General features: G+C 36.0%; 4 protein-coding genes across 4 annotated transcripts; 3 read left to right on the forward strand and 1 right to left on the reverse strand.

Annotated features, from left to right (window-relative positions):
- Nucleotides 1,456-4,637, reverse strand: LOC104729807 (aldehyde dehydrogenase family 3 member I1, chloroplastic). Its single transcript, XM_010448814.2, has 11 exons — nucleotides 4,374-4,637; nucleotides 3,987-4,082; nucleotides 3,526-3,772; nucleotides 3,365-3,433; nucleotides 3,185-3,281; nucleotides 2,888-3,094; nucleotides 2,690-2,805; nucleotides 2,501-2,605; nucleotides 2,240-2,412; nucleotides 1,913-2,153; nucleotides 1,456-1,824 (listed from the first exon to the last, which is right to left on the reverse strand). The coding sequence occupies exons 1-11, from the start codon at nucleotides 4,424-4,426 to the stop codon at nucleotides 1,579-1,581; spliced, it is 1,650 nt and encodes a 549-aa protein (XP_010447116.1). The 5' UTR covers nucleotides 4,427-4,637; the 3' UTR covers nucleotides 1,456-1,578.
- Nucleotides 6,482-8,453, forward strand: LOC104729808 (cinnamyl alcohol dehydrogenase 5). The gene is made up of 5 exons (XM_010448815.2): nucleotides 6,482-6,634; nucleotides 6,728-6,841; nucleotides 6,935-7,162; nucleotides 7,530-7,969; nucleotides 8,062-8,453. Exons 1-5 carry the CDS (start codon nucleotides 6,546-6,548, stop codon nucleotides 8,262-8,264), a joined length of 1,074 nt encoding a protein of 357 aa, XP_010447117.1. The 5' UTR covers nucleotides 6,482-6,545; the 3' UTR covers nucleotides 8,265-8,453.
- On the forward strand, nucleotides 15,573-18,503 carry LOC104729809 (receptor protein kinase-like protein At4g34220). The gene is made up of 2 exons (XM_010448816.2): nucleotides 15,573-17,609; nucleotides 17,764-18,503. Exons 1-2 carry the CDS (start codon nucleotides 15,917-15,919, stop codon nucleotides 18,336-18,338), a joined length of 2,268 nt encoding a protein of 755 aa, XP_010447118.1. The 5' UTR covers nucleotides 15,573-15,916; the 3' UTR covers nucleotides 18,339-18,503.
- On the forward strand, nucleotides 18,620-20,643 carry LOC104729810 (probable carbohydrate esterase At4g34215). Its single transcript, XM_010448818.2, has 3 exons — nucleotides 18,620-19,294; nucleotides 19,712-19,911; nucleotides 20,362-20,643. Exons 1-2 carry the CDS (start codon nucleotides 18,704-18,706, stop codon nucleotides 19,901-19,903), a joined length of 783 nt encoding a protein of 260 aa, XP_010447120.1. The 5' UTR covers nucleotides 18,620-18,703; the 3' UTR covers nucleotides 19,904-19,911; nucleotides 20,362-20,643.

Consider the following 21,723-nt stretch of genomic DNA (forward strand, 5'->3'; position numbering starts at 1 on the left):
TCTATCAATCTTAGACCATGATTACTGGGAAATTCTCTTAAGAATACTCTTATTAAAAAATAATAAAAATAATAGAGAGAAAAGCATAAAAAAGAGAAACAGTTATTTGGCAGAGTAACTTGAGAATCGATGCTCACAACAAACAAGATATGTGTCATTTATTCAGTGGAGCAGATTTAAAAAAAAATAAATAATAATAATTTGTAAAAAAGATAATTGTCTTTACTTTTTTGAGTAACGGTTCAGCTGCTACTCGAGTAATGATGCTCTAATATTTCTTCTACAAGTGAAGAAACAAAAGAACTCAAGCATGCAAAAGTTATATATCAACGAGGAAAAAAATAATGATACCTAAATAAGTATAATTTCCTTTCGCGTGATATTAAGACATTAAATGCTATTTCATCTATCCAAGATAAACTGAATATGGGAATGGGAGGAGTAGATATAAGTCATTATGGGATGGGGCGCAACACAAATACACAATGCAAATTATATTCGATATGTTTGGTTATAATTTAAAGCGGAGGAATGGTGCGCAGATCTCAATGTATATATCTACTATTCCCTCCGTTTCATAATATAGGATGTTTAGAGAAATATTTTTGTTCATAATATAGGATGTTTTCAACTTTTTATGCAACTTTTAGATTAAATTTATATTTTATATTATGCAGACTTGTTTGTGATTGGTTAAACTTTTTAAAAGTAACTATTCCTTAATATGCGTGTTTTCACTAAAGCATCCTATATTTTGAAACGGAGAGAGTAGTAGTATAAATGTATAATGTAGAAGAGATAATATATGGTACTGTCCAAAAAAAGAAGAGATAATATATGGTTGTGGGGAACCATATTTACAATGGGTTCGTTACCAAACAATTAAATTGAAGATTTATGTTTGGTATCTTACTAGGGACTGTGATGTGTTGATAAATTTATGCTTGACATTATTGATCTTTATCTTAAAGGGTGGTCGTAAATGGTCCTAAGTCCTAACCAGTTTTCCTTTTCTCTTTATGAAATCTAGATCTCAAATCTCCATCATATCGGGAATTCAATACTATATTTACCCGGTTACAACAGTTGTTCTAAATAGTACTACTACATTTTCGGGATGTTAAATATCTCTCTTACAAACAAACAAAAAATAGTCCCTAGAGTCTAGAGGCTATAACATGTTAGATTTGGCTAGCCTATGTGGAGAATAAAGGTGGTGTGGTACTGGTTACTGGTTTAGTCATTTGGAGGAATCGAGGGATTGGCCGAATTGATCTTTCTGTTGTAATTTGGTGTGGCCATGATTAATACTACTTGATTTGTTCTACTTATATCCACCATAATGGAACGAGCTGTGGGAATGCCACGACAGTTTGCTAGTTGCTCACTTATAGAGTTTTTAAATATACATTAACCGAAGATGAACTCAAATGCTTATATTATAAGGTAAATATAAGCATTTTTAAGTATAACTTTTATTTATAACCTTTTCACATTGATCATTTATATCTCTATGGAAGTATTCAACTTTCTAAGCTTGTATAATGCCAGCAAGTTACAGTGATTATAACATGTTGATCATGATGAGTCTTGAGAGAACCCAAAGAAAGCCCAAATGGCAGCAAATATGTTTGAAGAGAGCAAAGCCTTCAGCACCATCTTCTTTTTCTGTGTGTAAGGAGGATATCTAAGATCCGCATCCCCGGAAAAGCTTCGGTAAAGAACACCTTTCTTGTGGCTAAACGTCTCATACGAGAATTTCCCATGGTAAGCCCCGATCCCGCTCTCCCCGACCCCTCCAAATGGTAGATCTTTTAGAGTTACCTGCAGAGAAAACATACCATCTTTAATGAGAGCTTTTAGCATAATGGTAAACAGAACATTGGTTTTATATGACAAAAGACGTAGTTACGTGTAAGACGGTGTCATTGATGCTAATTCCTCCTGCAGACACACCCTGCACGAATTGTTCCTGCAACTCTTTGTTGTTTGTGAAGAGATACGCTGCTAAAGGCTTTGGCTTTGAACGTATAACCTGAAAGCCATCTTCAATCTTTTCAACGGTAACTATAGGAAGTAATGGTCCAAATATCTCTTCTTGCATTATGGAAGATGCTTCCGGCACATCCACTACTATCGTTGGAGATATTTTTCTGTAAAAGAAATTACAGAATACGTGATTAGTTAGTTTTGATCCCCATGAACAAAATTTTAATCGAATGCAAACATATTCTCTCACAGCTTCTCTTCGATCGTTTGGCCTCCATGAACAATTTTGTTGGCGACTCCATTCTCTTTTAACATACTCTCCAACCGTCTGAAGTGGAAAGAGTTCACAATCCGTGACAGGTCCTTTGATTCTAATGGTGTTTCCCCAAAAAATGTATTCAGTTCAGTCTTCAGAGCATCTATCTGTACTGCATGAATTGCATCAGCAAACTTGAAAGAGAAAAAAAAAGAGCATTGTGATTCATTGGCTTTTATATCAAGTAGCCTTTACCAATTTCAATGCAAAATCCTTTGTTGTGATCACGTAATCGACGCCAATGCAAGCCTGTCCATTGTTACAAGCCCATTTCCCTGCGATAATCCTCCTAGCAGCCACCTTGAATCACAACACCAAGATTAGTGTATGCAACTTGCATTTATTTATTTATTTTATGCTTTAGAAGCTAAGATAGATCTTAACTTGTAGATTAACATCTGAATCAACAAGAGCTGGGCATTTTCCACCAAGTTCTAGAACCACTGGAGTAAGATTCCTCGCAGCTGCAGCCATTATAATGCGAGCAACTCTTGCTCCACCTAAAAAACACTTTTAACTATTTAAAATCATGTTTTGTTGAGAGCCTAATCAAAATTTCAAAGATTGTTAAAAGAAACAGACCAGTGAAGAATATCTTGTCCCATTTTTGATCCAGTAGTGCCGTAGTTTCAGGGACTCCTCCTTCGATAACTCTGATTGTTGTTTTGTCCAAGTATTCACTGAACAACTTTGCTAAAAGAGCAGATGTTGCTGGAGCAATTTCAGAAGGTTTTAGCACAACCGCATTACCAGCTGAAATAGCTCCAATGACTGGCTCAACAGACAATACTGGGAAAAAGAAAAACACCAAGAAGACATATAAAACTTTAGATTTCCACTAATGAGACAAAATGTTCAAAAAGAACAAACTGAGCTTACAGAAAGGGAAATTCCAGGCTGAGATAACCAAAACAACTCCAAGTGGTTCTGAGACAATTTGTGCAGACGAGGGAAATGTTGTCACAGAAGTTTCGACCTGAAAGGTCCATAGATGAGGCAAGTGGTTTAGAATGGGAAACATATTCGATGAAGCAACAAAGCTTATAACAGTCTAGTTACCGTTTCTGGAGTCATCCAGTTCTTCAACTCTTTGATTGCAAGCGTACATGATGTCTTTGTATTCGAAATCTGAGAATACAAAGATAACACAAAAGTGATTCAACAGTGGAACAACTGTAATGTAGACAAGAAAAAGGACACTGAAAGTAAATGTAGAAAACCTCAGCTAGAAAAGCTTCAAGCTCAGGTTTGGAAAGATCTTGATACAAAGCTTCGGTGATGCATTTCTCCTTCTCGTCAAGCATCCTGGAAATGTTTTGAAGCTGAGAGATTCTCCACTCGTAGCTCTTTGTTCTCCCAGTGTTGAAGTTGTTTCTCAGCTCATCTACAAGCAAAGCTGCTTCTTTCCCATTAAAACCTGATGTGTTGTGCTCCTTTACAACCGCAGATAGTGTTGCATAGCAAGTACTGACTCCACAGACCAAAAACCGCAATGAGAAAACGTGAATTAATTCTCCCAACTATACTATTGCATAAAGTTCACTACTGTTAATGGTAGTAGCATAGTACTGTACTTTAAAATCGACTTTAACAAAATAGAAATGTAATCATCAGGTGATAAAAACCACTTTTTGTGAATTATAGATATGTAAACAATGAATATAAAAAAAAAGGTGCTCACAATTTCAAGCGATAAGGTAAGCAAGTAGTTTTGCTGCAATATCCTCTACCATCACCAGCAGATAACACAAAGGGTGAAGTTGCTGCTACGTTTAATCTGCAACAAGAGAGGCCATTTCGTTATGCAATCTGGTTTTAAAAACATGGTTCCAATTAGATCTGACTCTCTTTGTAATCTCTATCATATTGATTGACCCAATCATTCACGGAACCATTTGATTGTATCAAACAGTAACTTCTTGAACAATTTCAACTAAAAAGGTCACTCTTTTATACATAAAAATGAGAAACCCAAAACGCAATTCAGATAAAGAGAGAGGCTTTGATTGGAAGAAACAGAATTGAACAACTCTAATCTCAATCTGATAAGCAAGTTTTCAAATTGTACCTGGTACGAGTGGCAAAACAAAGGGTATGATTCATCTCTAGAAGCTTTGTCATATTTTAGTTTGGGTTCAATTAAAAAGAAAAGAAAAAAACTCAAATTGGAGACAACAATGGTGTGTTAGTTAACTCATAGTATAAGAGAGAGAGAGAGAGAGAGAGAGAGAGGAGACGTTGAAGGGTGTGTGTGTGTGTGTGGTCGTAAGAGAGACGTGTAGAAGAGACAAATTATGTTTACTACAGCCACAAAGGCCGCTCATGTGTATATTTTCAAAGAAACTCCGACATTATAACATGAAACGGCTCATGCTGCTGTCTGTGACTGCGTGTGACGACGCTCTTTGGGTTTTGCGAATGTTTTATTTTAATTGGACGGTCGATTTTGTTATTGGGCTTTATGAAGCCTTTTTCACACACTCTTTATGCTTTCTTTTATTTTTTTCTCAACTGTTACTCTTTCTTTCTGCATCATTTAAAAGAAAAGGTGCTACACCAACATTGTATCAGCAAAACTGTTGAATTTCTTAACATATTTTACAAGCGGTAAAAATCTAAATTAGAATCCATATGTAAAGAATTTATATAGTTTGAAAGAAAAAAAACAAACTTTGCTTTTTTACCAACAAAACTCATCATTCTCGTTCTGTAAAAGCAAACCTTCAACAACAAATCACTCTTTTTTCTATTATTATTGTTCATGACTAGTAAGTATCTTTGCGACGCCTACGTCGTTCTTTATCCTCGGTGCATTTTGTATTTGTAACGAATCTAACGATGGAGAAAAGAAGAAGAAGAAGAATGACTAGTGGAGAAGAGGCAAAAGAAAAGAAGATTCTCTTCTCTCGCCCAAGAAACAAAGATATTAAAAGGGTCGACGGAAACATTAAAACTCCGCATGCATGCAGTCGATTGAGTCATTCAGTATGAGTCGGCGCGGGATAATACATGGTAAGCCCATCCTCGGTGTAGGCACTGCAGCCATCTCGCCTGTCATAGACTCTGACTGGGGGATCTGGATAATCAATGGTAAGATCACCATGACCGACAGGGGGACGGGGAACGACTTCATAAACCCCAGGACTGATGTACTTCATTTTTTTCCGAATCTCTGACAACTGGATAATCTTTGGGGATTTTGTCAGCTATTTCTCCAATACAACATATGATCAAGCACTCTCTCCCTTCTCTCTTGTTCATCCACACAACTAGCAAATGGCTCACTTGCGTAAAGGTCGTCGAATTCTTCTTTGCTACGCCTATACTCGTCGTCGTAACCATATTGTGTCCTGCATGTGTCCAGAGATCGAGATCGAAACCAAATATATATTACAAGGGAAAAAAAAAAGACAACATAAATAAATAGCAACAATACTAATTAATTATAACAAACGATCGAGAGAGACTACTACCTAAAACCTATCATCATATTCATATAGTCGACGAGATTCGAGAGACCAAATTAAGAAGGGATTTGTAAAAAACTAATTTTGTTTTCCTAATCCTAGTTTATCTGGGCCGTCAGTGGGAGTGGGAGCGTATTCACATATGATCTGGGCCGTCAATACTATAGTTGCATTGAATGAACAACACGTGGCCGAACAACTATGACTTTGTAAACCGAGCAAAGCAACACACCCGATTCGATTAGACCCCACAAACAAAGGGACTGGTTTGTTCACCAACCCCCGTGGACCCTCTTTTAGCTGACGTGTCCACATCAATTAGGGGATTTATTTCCTTCCTTTCAAAGAACAAAACTTTATATTAAAAAGAGAAAAATACAAATGTGTTATTAATATAATTCCTTAATATTCTTATTATAAAATTAATAATGGTAAGATATTTCATTTTATGGTTTCTTAAAATTTTCACACCTACATGTCCAGCAAAACCACATCCATATATATTTATGATTAAACAAAAAAAAAAGAAAATCTTTTCTAGAAGGATACAAAAGCTTTTGGCTAAAATTGTCAACAAATATACACAAAAATGTACACTCAATATTTTATATAAGCCACCAAAAAATGTACGCTTTTGCATATTATTTCATCACACATACGCATGCGTTACGTTTCCCACTTTCTCTCTATATATTTATTTATATATCAATATCACATCACAACAGCAAAAGAGTGAAAGCAGAGAGATCAACAAAGAAAGAAGCAAACAGAGAATGGGAGTAATGGAGGCTGAGAGGAAAACAACTGGCTGGGCTGCCAGAGACCCATCTGGGATTCTCTCTCCATACACTTACACTCTCAGGTTCATTTTCTTTACTTTCGATCGATCTTTTGAGTTTTCTTGTTTTTTTTTTTTCAGTTTGGTTAAGTTTTTTTTTTTTTCTGATGATTACAGAGAGACTGGAGCAGAGGATGTACGCATAAGAATCATTTGTTGTGGAATCTGTCATACTGATCTTCATCAAACCAAAAATGATCTCGGCATGTCTAACTACCCCATGGTTCCTGGGTAACAACTTCTTCTTTCTTCTTCTTCTTCTGATGATGCAAATGGGAATATAATATTGAATCTGAACTGGATGAGTTGATGTTTTTTCATCAGGCATGAGGTTGTAGGAGAAGTAGTTGAGGTGGGATCAGATGTGAGCAAGTTCACCGTAGGGGATATAGTCGGTGTTGGTTGTCTCGTTGGATGTTGTGGAGGTTGTAGCCCCTGTGAGAGAGATCTGGAACAGTACTGTCCCAAGAAGATTTGGAGCTACAATGATGTTTACATCGATGGTCAGCCCACACAAGGCGGCTTCGCTAAAGCCACCGTCGTTCACCAAAAGTAATTTCTCTTTTTTTCTTTCTTTCTTTACTTTATCATCTTCATAAATTAATTGATTTAGGTTTTGATTTGATTCGTGTGATCTTGAAATTTAGTGATAATAATCTCGTGCTATCTGATAAGTGATTTTAGTTTGAATTCGATTGGTGTTGTTCAACTAACGATTTTGGCATATTGTATTAAGTATTAACTACACATAAAGTTTCTCAAGATTTTGTTTTTAATATTAAATCAAAGATCTGCATATGAATGTGAATTTATTTAATAATTCAAAACGGATCTTTAGGTTTGGGTTACGGTTTCTTGAGGAACAGGTTATGTATGTGCATAGGGCTAAAACCTAAAGCTCAATTTTTTGTGCGTTCAGATTTGTGGTGAAGATTCCAGAAGGAATGGCGGTTGAGCAGGCTGCTCCGCTACTATGCGCTGGTGTGACAGTGTACAGTCCACTGAGCCACTTCGGTCTGAAACGACCAGGCCTAAGAGGAGGCATACTAGGGTTAGGTGGGGTTGGTCACATGGGTGTGAAAATAGCCAAAGCAATGGGTCACCATGTGACGGTCATTAGCTCATCAAACAAGAAGAGAGAAGAGGCTCTGCAAGATCTTGGAGCCGATAATTACGTGATTGGATCCGACCAAGCGAAGATGAGCGAATTGGCTGATTCCTTGGATTACGTTATTGACACGGTTCCCGTTCATCACGCACTTGAGCCTTATCTGTCTCTGCTTAAGCTTGATGGGAAGCTCATTCTCATGGGAGTCATCAACAATCCTTTGCAATTTCTCACTCCTCTGCTTATGCTTGGTGAGTCACTTTTATAAACCACTGATCTTAGTTAATGATTGTGATTTTGAGGATTATTAATTAATTGGGGATAATGATGATGATATAATTAGGGAGGAAAGTGATTACCGGGAGTTTCATAGGGAGCATGAAAGAGACAGAGGAGATGCTTGAGTTCTGTAAGGAAAAGGGTTTGAGTTCAATGATAGAAGTTGTGAAGATGGATTATGTTAACACTGCGTTTGAAAGACTCGAGAAGAACGATGTGCGTTACAGGTTCGTCGTTGATGTCGAAGGAAGCAAACTCGACGCTTGAACCTATGAAATTCGAGGCTTTTTACATACTCGATTTAATTAGACAATCTTCTGTTTGTTTGTCAGCCTTTTCAATGTTGTGTCACTATTTTTCATGAGAAAGTGGTCAAAAATATTATAATATTGGGCAAAAAAATATGTGTTGTGTGAGCATTTTTGATATTCATGAATGGTTTGATGTGTTAAAATACGTTTCCAACTACAAAGTACGACTTGGACAATGTTTGATGTTGATGAAACTTGAGGCGAGTGTTTGTCTTGACAACAAGATGTCACTATGCATCTTTTCTTTGGTGTGGTGTCATGTCGCCAGTGAATATGCATGTATTACTATATAATAGAACATCGCGCGTTGATTATAAATATATATATATATATATATATATAATTGGTGGTGCAAATTCGAAGTATGCAAATTAGTCAAATGCATAGTTGGTAGATATGGAGACGTACTCTCGGTGCTACGTCCGAACTTCTTTGGGACCAGACAAGATAGCACGGCGTTAATATTTATCTTTAAAGTCGATAATTCGTTACCCTTTTGGGCTTTATATACGATTTCCACTTCTTTACGACTAGTGGTTGGATGAATGTTTGATAATTCTAAAATTTCAGATTAGAAAAATGAGAAATGAAATCTATATATAATAGCAAACCCACTTTTTGTGTCAACTTTTAATCCAACGGATGAAATTAGTTACAGTTTTAATCCAACGGTTTAAAATTATTAATCGTGTCTTTTCGTCGCACCTCCATCTTTCAAAAGTCACACTTCTTAGTTTTTGCATCTCTTTGTTGTACCTCTTGGTTTCAAAAATCACATCCATTATTTTTTACACCTTTTAAATCACACCTCTTAGTCTTTGCATCTCTTTATTGTATCTCTTGGTTTCAAAAATCACATCCATTAATTTTTACACCTTTTAAATCACACCTCTTAGTCTTTGCATCTCTTTGTTGTACCTCCTGGTTTCAAAAATCACATCCATTAATTTTTACACCTTTTAAATCACACCTTTTAGTCTTTGCATCTCTTTGTTATACCTCCTAGTTTCAAAAATCACATCCATTAAATTTACACCTTTTAAATCACACACCCTTAGTCTTTGCATCTCTTTGTTGTACCTCCTGGTTTCAAAAATCACATCCATTAATTTTTACACCTTTTAATTTCACACCTCTATGTGTTACACCTCTTTGTTGTACCTCCAGCAAACCCACTTTTTGTGTCAACTTTTAATCCAACGAATGAGATTAGTTACAGTTTTAATCCAACGGTTTCAAATTATTAATCGTGTCTTTTCGTCGCACCCCCATCTTTCAAAAGTCACACCTCTTAGTCTTTGCATCTCTTTGTTGTACCTCCTGGTTTCAAAAATCACATCCATTAATTTTTACATCTTTTAAATCACACCTCTTAGTCTTTGCATCTCGTTGCTGTACCTCCTGGTTTCAAAATCACATCCATTAATTTTTACACCTTTTAAATCACACCTCTTAGTCTTTGCATCTCGTTGCTGTACCTCCTGGTTTCAAAATCACATCCATTAATTTTTACACCTTTTGAATCACACCTTTTAGTCTTTGCATCTCTTTGTTATACCTCCTGGTTCAAAAATCACGNACATTAATCTTATTTTTGTTAACTTTTAGTCTCTTCAAAATTTTTAGCTTTTCCGGTTTTTATGTTTTTGCATGGCTAATGTTATTAAGTACGTGTGCCATATTTTTTGCATGGCTAATGTTTTTGATTCTCAATGTGCAGATTTTATTTTTTGACTTTTTGGAAAAACCAATACCAAGATACCAGAGGCATGATGATGATATGCATGCTGGAGCTACGGATAAANTTTATTATATATAAACTTTTCTTGACTACATAAACAAGTTTTGAAAAAAAAAATTTGAGTACTAAAGAATTGTATTATTGAAGTATTTTTTTAACTTTCAAGCATCAATCTCTAATTCAAGGTAATTTAATATTTTTGCTGCGAATGACCTGTAGTGTTTCTCGGTTAGATTATTATTACTGTTAGTCGACACTATTAAGTTCATACATTAATCTTATTTTTGTTAAATTTTAGTCTCTTCAAAATTTTTAGCCTTTCCGGTTTTTATGTTTTTGCATGGCTAATGTTATTAAGTACGTGTGCCATATTTTTTGCATGGCTAATGTTTTTGATTCTCAATGTGCAGATTTTATTTTTTGACTTTTTGGAAAAACCAATACCAAGATACGAGAGGCATGATGATATGCAGTGATGCTGGAGCTACGGATAAGCCAAATTTTTTTAACAAACATGGTATAATTATAATTTTATATATGTTCTTATTTTAACCTATTTTTTTCTAACAAACATGGTATAAATGTTAATTTTTTTTCCATTAGATGTTCATGATCCAGGTTAGTTTGCATTTTTTGTAAATAAAGTTTTTAAAAATTTTAGTTGAATTATAATTTCTTATACTTTCTGGGTATCAAACATTTTGATAATATATTGAAATATTACAAATGAGCATGGAAATAGAGAGCTTGTGACAACACAAAATCAAATTCTATAAAGCGTAAGCACGACCAAATGACAAGTCAAGTTAGAAAGAAAAGATCTACTAAAGGTAACTTATTTAGTCTTTGATGACTTTCTAATCTGTATATACAACTTTTTAAAAACATAATGTATAACAGTCACTTTTAGAGTGATCTGGAATCTGCCAAAAAAAAGAAAATGCAAGAAATTTATAAAATTAGTGTTTAGCCTAAAGAAGAGAACATCAAAAGGTGAGATATTATTATCACCTGTTTCACCACATCGACTTTGTTTTCGCTGTCGTTTATTGAAGAACATGATGGTACCGATTCATAGACATAAGTGGGAAATCAAATAGAGGGGGATGCAGCCTGGATGGAGAGCAGTCGACACGGTGGAATGGGATGGATTGGGAGAGACCAACATAAAATCCTATGTTCTATATTTTATTAATTTTCTGACTTTTTTAGTTTAATTGAATTACTTTGATTGAATAGCTGATGAGTGTACAAGTTTTTGTCTATATGCATTCTTAGTCTGTTACGTCTTGGATTTTTTTTCTTTTCCAAAGAGGAATATGTGATTTGAAGCAAATATTACAAATCCATGTATCAAATGTGTTAGTAGGAAATAAGGCAATCAAGATTAACACATTAAAAGGGAGGAAAGAAGGGGGTCTTTTGAGGGAAAACATGAGACCAATATGCATGTAACTGTGGAAAGCATTATAGCCAAATATATATCTCTAAAAGTTGTAGCTGAAGAATGTGAGTTACTCTATACTAACCAATTAGGTTTGATTGGTCCGTCATATAAAACTCGGTTTTGTACATATCTAAAAGTGAGAGAAAAAAACATCCACAAGCATAAGTGAAATTTTATATATGGTTAAAAGTAATGTTCATAGTAAATCATTTGTATACAAACTCCACTTGCTTACAACATCGGAATATTGATTGTGATTTGTGAATCAGTAATCTATGGAAAGAGAAATCGCGTATCAAAGTGAAGGGGAAACGAAACTCAATCCAGCCATCTACTCTGATCTCAATCTTCGACCTTCCTTCGACAAGTGGCATTTAGTATTTTCTCGATATAGTAAATAAACCAAGAGAGAAGCAGCCTCATATGTATTTTGATTGATAATGATCAACAACAAAGACAATTTCTAATAGCGAATTAAGAAAGGATACTAATATATAGCACCATATGGTCGGAGACAAACATAAGTAAAATTTTATATATGGTTAAAAGTAATGTTCATAGTAAATCAAACTCTAAAAAAAGCTCACTTTTGTGTGTGACAACATAAAATATAATAACATTGAAATGAACCTTTGGCTTTTTAATCAGCAGAAAGTAATAGCAAGAAGTGAAAATGATCAAATTGATTGAGAAAAGAAAGAATTTAAGATGAATTACAAGTGTTAAATTTCAATTTAGGATTTCACCTACCCGTGCGGCTTTCCTAGTATAGAATAAAAGAAAACCATGGTCATATTTAAGAATTATAACTTTGATTAGAATATGTATATTTTTTAAAAAATCACTACATCTACAAGAACGAGGAGTCAGTAAACATAGATTTAGAGTACATGTTGGTGGCTGTTGGCTCAGTGCCAAACCAATATTTGTTCTCAGGTTCAGAGTTATGTTATACAGATCATATTTTAAGTACAATCTGACCACACTCTCTATATCATTCTTGACGTATATGTGCAGAATTCTTGGAATTCGCTAATGTGGTCTATATAACTTTCGGCTGACGCACACATTCATATAATCATTACGTTGTTCCAATACACGACTGTTTGGACTTTGGAGCTTGTAAAGAAGTTAAGAATTGTTCAAAACCTTGAATTCAATAAAATATCTTAACTTAAGAGAGGAAGTGAGAATGCGATGTGAGAATCGAAGCCAGTGAAAAGATAATGGAAACAGAAGGATATATCAAATAAGGTTTAGTGGTAATTTCAGTTTTTGTTAGAAGCCAGCGAAAAGATAGTGTAAGCAGAAGTAAGAAAGGTAATTTAGTGGTAATTTCAATTTTTGTTGCATATCTATTACATTCCGCAAACAAAAGTACATATGTATTAACATTCATATGGGACACATGCATGACCTTTAAGGTGTATTAGAGAGATTTAATGTCTTTATATGTCATGCATGTGTCAGATATCACAGATTAGCAACTAAGTAGTAATTACCGGTCACATCCATGTCCTAGCAGAATATTTGTAAACTTATAATTTTTAGCTATATCTGTATATGACACTTGGAATTTGCTTCTCTATAGTTTATCTTTGAGTCTTTGAACAACCGGTTTATAAGTTATGCTTTGCAATATCAAGTTCAAAGTTTTTCTTGGTTGGGGGACAGAAGAATGTGATGTTTGGTCAGCCTTTTCATATTTCAGATCAGTGTTTGGCTGTTATTCGTCGAACAATGGGTCGTGATGGTCAGAAGACTCAGACTCGTCTATTTCTCATTTTTTGTCGACAAGTTTCAATAATGCTTTTTAATTTTACCAAAAAAAAAAGAAGTTTCAATAATGTTTTCAAAATCCAGTAAACTCGGAAATATATCAATTGATATCATATACAAAACATACAGCATAATGTGTTTTACAATGTTTATCCAATAACTGTGATAAAGTATTATGGGTTAATGAAGATTTTTTAATTAAACAGGAAATTCTTTAATTTTGCCTTTTCTCATTTGCCAAATAAAGCGGAGCCACTTGCTAGTTCCTAGCCGTTTTTTGGACTTTGGACAACCCATGCTAATAGAAAATATAAGAGGCATATCAGAAGGTTTAAAGCAAAAGTAAAATCCTTTTAACAATTAACACCATATATATATATATATATATTTCTTTTATGTGTATATCTATATTTATACAGTTATATAATCAGTATATAAAGACATTGTATTTTTTATATTTTTTTGTAAAGTTTAATCCATTGTCTACCATAAAAGATAACATTATCTTTAAAGGGTATCAGATCGGCCATGGGCCTCTAACATTATTGGCTATCAGCCTCCGACAACTAAAACAAGGCATTGAATGGATGGGAATCTCTTTATAATTGTTTAGTTTAACCTCAAAAATAAAAATTTAAAATAGTTTGATTGTTTTACTGAAAAGACCAAGTTCAGAAAACGTTTTAGGGTTTGAATTGTTCAGTTTAATTTCTAATTCGTTTTGGTCTCTTTTCATTCTTTTACCCATCCCAAGTATTGCCATTCGACACCCAAATATATGATATATGAAACATTTTGCACTGGGGTAAGAAAAAGAAAAAAACATTATAACCCAAAAAAAGAAAGAACAAGAAAAGGAATGAAATGTATAAAGAGAAGACGACATGAACCCGTGATCGTCATGTCTATAAAGACCAGCCAGATGAATATACTTTTTATAGATTGTATTTTCTACTTATGTCCAAAAATCTTATCTTGTGTGTGTTTAAAAGTGGACTAGGTTTAATCCCCACCATATCCATAGGCCCCTTTCATAATGCACATGTGAGATTTTTAATGATCACCGTTTTTAACTTTCTCCAACGATTACACGAATTGCGTATTTTAAAATAACACAACTCTACCAGTGTTTTATATATAAGTTATAACTATTATAACTATAACACAACTAAACCGGTCATGAATATTTTAATATAAGTTATAACTTATCTTAATGTTTAGGTTGTATATTTTCTTATTCATCTACATTTGTGCATATTCATTATCTTAATCAACATACTATAGTACCATGTGTTTTCATCTGTCGAGAGATCCATCGATCGATCTACCCTACATAGAATTAATTTAATTCACAATTTGCCTTGGTATATATATATATATACCAAACTGTTGGGTTTGTTTGTGTAAACACTGTTTTGGCCACTTCTCTATTGGACAAGACTGTCGTTTATTTCGCTTCAATTATTCTTATTCTTATATGACTCACTCAAAACCAAAAAATATGGACCACTCGAGCCTTGTTTTATGCTTTATATTCGTCGACGGGCTACGCTGAAAGCTATGCGGCCATTGCCCTCCTCACTCGTCGCTTTCATATATTTTTCTCCGGTATTTTAAACTTTTTTTTTTTTACTTTTAACTGTTACTTCTATTATTTTTTTATTTGGCTAGCTAAATAATTTTCTTTGTTAGGCACTTTTAGACTCAGGAATAATATCTTGACAAAATTAAGTTTTATATTTTTAACTTTTTCAGTTTCCCGGAAGACCGAGTGTATCAATTTTTAGTTGTGTGAACGTTTTACACAAAAATCTAACTTGTAAGGTCATTTTTCCAAATTTATTATTGTTTTTTTTAATATGAGGATAACTGACAAGTCAGTTTGGTGGTGTCCCTTGTTTTGTCTTTTGATTAATGTATGGTTCATTTCATACGAACCCCTCTGTTTTGGCAAACCTATAACGGGATCTTCTTCTTTTTTAAACTTCTAAACTAACGTATATTATTAAAAAATGGCCAACGTACTAAATTAACATATAATCATTTATTAATGGTCGGTGATTGTCCTTTAAAAACTTTTTTATTAGACCTAATTTCCGGAAAAAAATTATAGATAAGTGTAAAACTATTGGTTTTCTACTCAAAACTAACTTTATAAACTTTTCTTTTTACATACCTCCTCAACTGTTTACTATTTTTAGTATTTTCTTATAGTAAATGATAAATAAACCAAGAAGCAAACGGTGATCGTAATAATTCTGTCTCCCATGAATTTGCTTTTTTTTTGTTTTTTTTTTTGTTGAAAGAAAGAAATATTTGTATATGCGAATATAAAAGGCATTTACAGTTTTACACTGATGAATAGTGATCCAGAATCATTGATTCATTCTACACCTTGTCCCATGTCAAGTCTAGTCAAAAGCTTCTTTCATCAACTCCGACTCATTTAAGATTCTCTCTCTCTCTCTATCTCTCTCTTCCCTTCACCATCTCAGAGATTGCTCCAATATCTCACAGATTTGGTGACCAGAACAACTTATCACTTGAGTGGTTCAACCTCTCTCTCTTTTTCTCTCTCTGTTATGAATATGCATAGCCATATGTAATACTTAGAGAGGGAGATACCAAGAACTCAAAAACCATGACTTCCAATAGAAGCAATCTCCTGTTCTCATTAGTCCTCTTCCACCTTCTTCTTGTCCCCACACAACTCCAATCTCTTAACACTGATGGTGTTCTTCTGCTTGCTTTCAAATACTCCATCCTCAGTGACCCTCTCTCTGTTCTACGCAACTGGAACTATGAAGATGCATCACCATGCTTGTGGACAGGTGTCACCTGCATGGAGCTTGGGAAACCTAACACTCCAGACACGCTCCGAGTTACAAGCTTGGCACTTCCAAACAAAAACCTGTCGGGTTCCGTCACTCCCGACTTGTTCTTTCTGCCGCATCTAAGGATCTTGGATCTGTCCACCAATTTCTTCAACGGGTCACTCCCTGACTCGCTCTTCAACGCCACTGAGCTTCAGAATATCTCCCTTGGAAGCAACAATCTCTCTGGTGATTTGCCCAAGAGTATCAACACTGTGATTAATCTCCAGCTCTTGAATCTCTCAGCTAACGCATTTACTGGAAAAGTTCCTCCCACCCTCTCACTTCTGAAGAATCTAACGGTCATTTCCTTGACAAAGAACTCATTCTCAGGTGATATCCCAAGTGGTTTCGAAGCAGCACAGGTTCTTGATCTTTCCTCAAATCTTCTCAACGGCTCTCTTCCCAAAGATTTGGGAGGCAAAAGCGTGCATTACTTGAACGTATCATACAACAAAGTCTTGGGAGAGATTCCACCAAGTTTTGCAGAGAAGTTTCCAGCAAATGCCACAGTCGATCTCTCCTTTAACAACCTCACAGGCCCAATACCTACTTCCCCTTCTTTACTTAATCAAAAGGCAGAATCTTTCTCTGGTAACCAAGAGCTGTGTGGAGAGCCATTGAAGACTCTTTGTTCAATCCCTTCTACTCTTTCCAACCCTCCAAATAACTCTGAAACTACTTCACCTGCAATAGCAGTTAAACCAAGAAGCTCACCTCCAAAGGACCCTCTAACAGAATCACCAAACCAGACAGCAAAAAGCAAGCTAAAGCCAAGCACCATTGCCGCAATCACAGTTGGAGATATAGCTGGTTTAGCTATCATTGGTCTACTTGTGCTCTATGTATACCAGGTCAGAAAACGCAGAAGGTATCCAGAATCCAGCAGATTCAGTTTCTTTAAGTTCTGTCTGGAGAAAAACGAATCCAAGAAATCTAATCACCACCAAACGCAAAGCACCGCGGAGGTCACAGTTACAGATTCACCAGATGCAAAAGCGGCATGCGGTTCATGCATAATCTTGACCGGAGGAAGGTATGAAGAGACATCGACATCAGAGAGCGACGTAGAGAATCAGCACACCGTTGAGGCATTTAGTCGAACAGATGGTGGGCGACTAAAACAGAGTCCTCAAACTCAATTGGTTACAGTCGACGGTGAGACTCGGCTAGATCTAGATACTCTACTAAAAGCATCAGCTTACATATTGGGAACTACCGGAACCGGAATCGTTTACAAGGCGGTGTTGGAGAACGGCACGGCGTTCGCGGTGAGGCGGATCGAGACTGAGTGTTGTGCGGCGGCGAAACTCAAGGAGTTTGAGCGGGAGATTCGTGCAATTGCTAAGCTTCGACACCCAAATCTCGTCAGAATACGTGGGTTTTGCTGGGGAGACGACGAGAAGCTTCTAATCTCCGACTACGTTTCCAATACCAGCCTCCTCTGTTTCTTCTCCGCCAGTAAGTTTAAGTTCCTCTGTTTCTTTAGGCTCACGAATTAAAAAATCACACTCTCCTCCTCTAACATACGCCCATCACTTGGTACAGTTTAGTACTCTAAAATATACGTTCATCAATTGCTTTTAACACTCGTTTTGGTTCCTTCACAAAACAGGTAAGGCAAGCTCAAGCTCGTCGTCTTCGTCATTACAAAACCCTCTTAGTTTCGAGGCACGGCTCAAGATAGCAAGAGGAATGGCTCGAGGGCTATGTTACATCAACGAGAAGAAACACGTGCATGGTAACATGAAGCCCAATAACATTCTCTTGAACGCTGAGAATGAGCCCATCATCACCGATCTAGGGCTAGACCGCCTCATGACACCGGCGCGTGAATCTCAAATCACTGGACCAACACCGTACCAGCCACCGGAATGGTCAACGAGCCAGAAACCAAACCCTAAATGGGACGTTTATTCATTCGGCGTCATTCTCTTGGAACTTCTCACAGGGAAAGTGTTTTCGGTGGATCAAGATATAGATCAGTTCTCAAACTTATCCGGTTCTGAAACGGAAGAGAAAGGCCGGTTCATGAGATTGATTGACGGTCCAATCAGAAGCGATGTGTCTCGCCACGAGGATGCTGCAATCGTGTGCTTTAGGTTAGGGATTGAATGTGTCTCTTCCTTGCCTCAGAAGCGACCGTCTATGAAAGAAGTGGTGCAAGTGTTGGAGAAAGTGAGCCTTTAACTTGGTTTACCTAAGTCGTTTATTGCAATATAGAAAGTGGATTTGTTATCTGTGTGTTTAGATGTGTTGCTTACTTTACAGTTGCATGTGTAATAGATACTAACTCCTTTTGTACTTTGGTTCTGGTTAACCTAAAATAATAAATCGAATAAAATCCCAACTGTCTCCAATAATCGTAACAGATAAAACCAAATAAACCAACATTACCGGAAACACCGACAAACCAACCCAAACCGAACCAAGTTTCCGTTTAATGTGCACGCGACCACGCCTCATCATCATCATCATCATCATCACCTTCGACCAACTCTCTACTGTTCTCACCAAACTTGATTCTAAAAGAATCTCTCTCTACCAAGACATTTATGGAAGGAGGATCTACCACTTCCGGCGAAGATAAACCGGAGAGCCAGTCTCGAATAACGCCGACTCAGATCTTTATTCTCTCCGGGCAAAGCAATATGGCTGGACGCGGCGGTGTCGTCAAAGACCACCACCACAACCGCTGGGTATGGGATAAAACCGTCCCACCGGAATGTGCACCAAACTCATCAATCCTCCGGCTGAGCGCAGATCTCAGGTGGGAAGAAGCGCACGAGCCACTCCACGTTGACATCGACACAGGTAAAGTGTGTGGAGTAGGTCCAGGGATGGCGTTCGCGAACGCGGTGAGGAAGCGGTTGGAGACAGATTCGGCAGTGATCGGATTGGTTCCGTGCGCATCAGGTGGAACGGCGATAAAAGAATGGGTGCGTGGGAGTCACTTGTACGAGAGGATGGTTAAGAGGACGAGAGAGAGCATGAAACGCGGCGGAAAGATCAAGGCGGTGCTTTGGTATCAGGGTGAGAGTGACGTGTCGAACATCGATGACGCTGAGAGCTACGGGAGCAATATGGACCGTTTGATTAAGAACCTTCGTCATGATCTCAACCTCCCTTCTCTTCCCATTATTCAGGTCGCTCTCTCTCTCCTTCTCCATTAACGAATTAAAAAGATTTTGTCTTCCAATGAGTCTAATGCATTTGATGCTTCATTGATTTTGTTCTGTTTCCTCTATACTATAGAGAACTATGTAGATTTTGTTCTGTTTCTTCTGTTAAAAGATGTTACTGTCTCTGCTCTTGTTTCACAAGAAGTTTTACAGCTCCTACGCAGTCTTCTTCGTTGAGATTTAGCTTCCATTTTCATCTCTATATAAGAACTTTTGATGGTGGAAGAGCTAACTTGCAGGTTATGTAACTGTTATAAAGGTTGCAACTTGGAAGTTATAATGATGAAAAGTGATTCCTTTTGACAATGTGGATTATATTGCTGCAAGTTTTCGAAATCGGTAGGTCAGAGTTCCATTGGTTAAGTGGTTTGGTTGAAGCAGGTAGCAATAGCATCGGGAGGAGGATACATAGATAAGGTGAGAGAAGCACAGTTGGGTCTGAAACTTTCGAACGTGGTCTGTGTAGATGCCAAGGGATTGCCGCTAAAGCCCGACAATCTTCACTTAACCACCGAGGCTCAAGTCCAGCTTGGTCTCTCCTTAGCAAAAGCTTACCTTGCCAACTTCGGCTAGACAATCAAGTAAGTTTGTGTTAAGCTTCGTGACTCTGTCCATATGTTTTTTTTAGTTGACATGTTATATGGATATATATCATAAAGACTCTGTAATAATGGAATGGTAATCATCATTATGTTCAATGTTAAGACCAATTAGTTTGTTTCAGACACTGGTGGTTTATGAAATCAATGATTGTATTGATGGTAAGAATCTTTTAACAGCTCCGTGTTTAGTCCTTTGTTCACTATAACTCTAGGATCATTGAAGTAAAGAATGATGATTTCTCTGCACTCCATTATACAATAGGGTATATTTCATAGGCTATGAGTAAAAGCTTAATGCCTACATGGAGCCTATATATACCAATTTCTGATGATATTTGACGAACATATTTGAGAGTAGAGTTTTAGCCGGCAACGATGCAAATGATGTTGTACTTGTGAATTGATATCTGTATTTCTTTTATTTGTCAGGTTATCTAGGTAGGAGATCGGGAACTCGGTGAGAAATCGCTGTCTTTTTCCAGTGCTCTAGCAGAATTGAGATCGATAACTGTAAGTTCTGTTAATGTTTGTCTACTACTACGTCTTCCAGAAGGCGATATGCCGTATATAGTGTGATGTTACCGATATTACGTAAGGTTGTGTTATCTAGTATATAAAGCACACATTATTAGTGTTTGTCACATTATCTACATTATTGACACAGCTTGGTAATATTTTCATAAATATGAATGTTGACATGGACAAGTTTAATCCCCTGCTGTCGTGTCGTATTGTTTACAATCAAAATTTGTGAAAGATGAACTAAAATCGGTCTTTGAGTCTCTTGATACGACGAACCCATTAGCCTATTTTGTTAGTTTCGGGTTTCCATCATTCAAAAGTCCCTTGTCGTTGACCAAGTGGCTGTAATCGTACTCGTGTGTTCAATAATAACGTTGTGCCATATACCTAGGCCTGTTATATATATATTTCGAGATATACTTGTAGAAGGAAGTTTTATCGTAAATCTGAAAATCTATACTATTAAAGCAGAAGTACTCTATAGAGTAAAAATGGACCATGACTTGGTTTTGGTAGGTTTTTCATTAAAAATGATTAGAGAATCACAAAATTTAATCTAATTAACCTATAGTTTCAATTTCTTTAAATGACAAAAATACCCTCGGTCGATCACTTAAAAAATTGCCGGGTCGGGACGCGGATCCTAAAATATCCGACTACAGAAGGAAAAAAACCCGCGGATCTGTTTGTATTCCAGAATAATATTTTTCGGATCCAGTATATTATTTCATTCAAGATTAGTTATTTAAGATCCCAAACAAACTCATTCGATATAGGCAAACACTCTTATTTCATTTTCTTTTAAGGTATTTAAATGAAAATCATAAATTTTAATTACCAAAAATTCGGATATTTCCTTAATTACCGAGATTGATCTTAACAGATAATATTTTAAAAGGAATATTTAGTGATTCAGTTAAAATCTTAAAAAACGAATATTCAAGTTACCAAATCTGACTAAATTGTTTGATTTCCGATATTATAATATTTCCTTAACGAAATTATAGTAATTAATTGTGAGTAGTATAGATAGAAAGAATTAAAAACGCAGAAATTATATATATGTAAAGTTGTAAACTAATTTACAGAAAAGTGTATTGTATATCCCACATCGACTAAATATTTTGGAATATGGTTCATAATCACTATAAATATGTGACTAAAATGTTTTGAGTACAAATGAGCAGGAAACTTGATTTATCAGGTGTCCAAATTTAACAGTTTAATTTGGTTCTATATTTGAGAATATTTAAACTTTTAAAAAGTAAA

The sequence above is a fragment of the Camelina sativa genome, chromosome 12, assembly GCF_000633955.1.
Source record: "Camelina sativa cultivar DH55 chromosome 12, Cs, whole genome shotgun sequence".
NCBI classification, from domain to species: domain Eukaryota; kingdom Viridiplantae; phylum Streptophyta; class Magnoliopsida; order Brassicales; family Brassicaceae; genus Camelina; species Camelina sativa.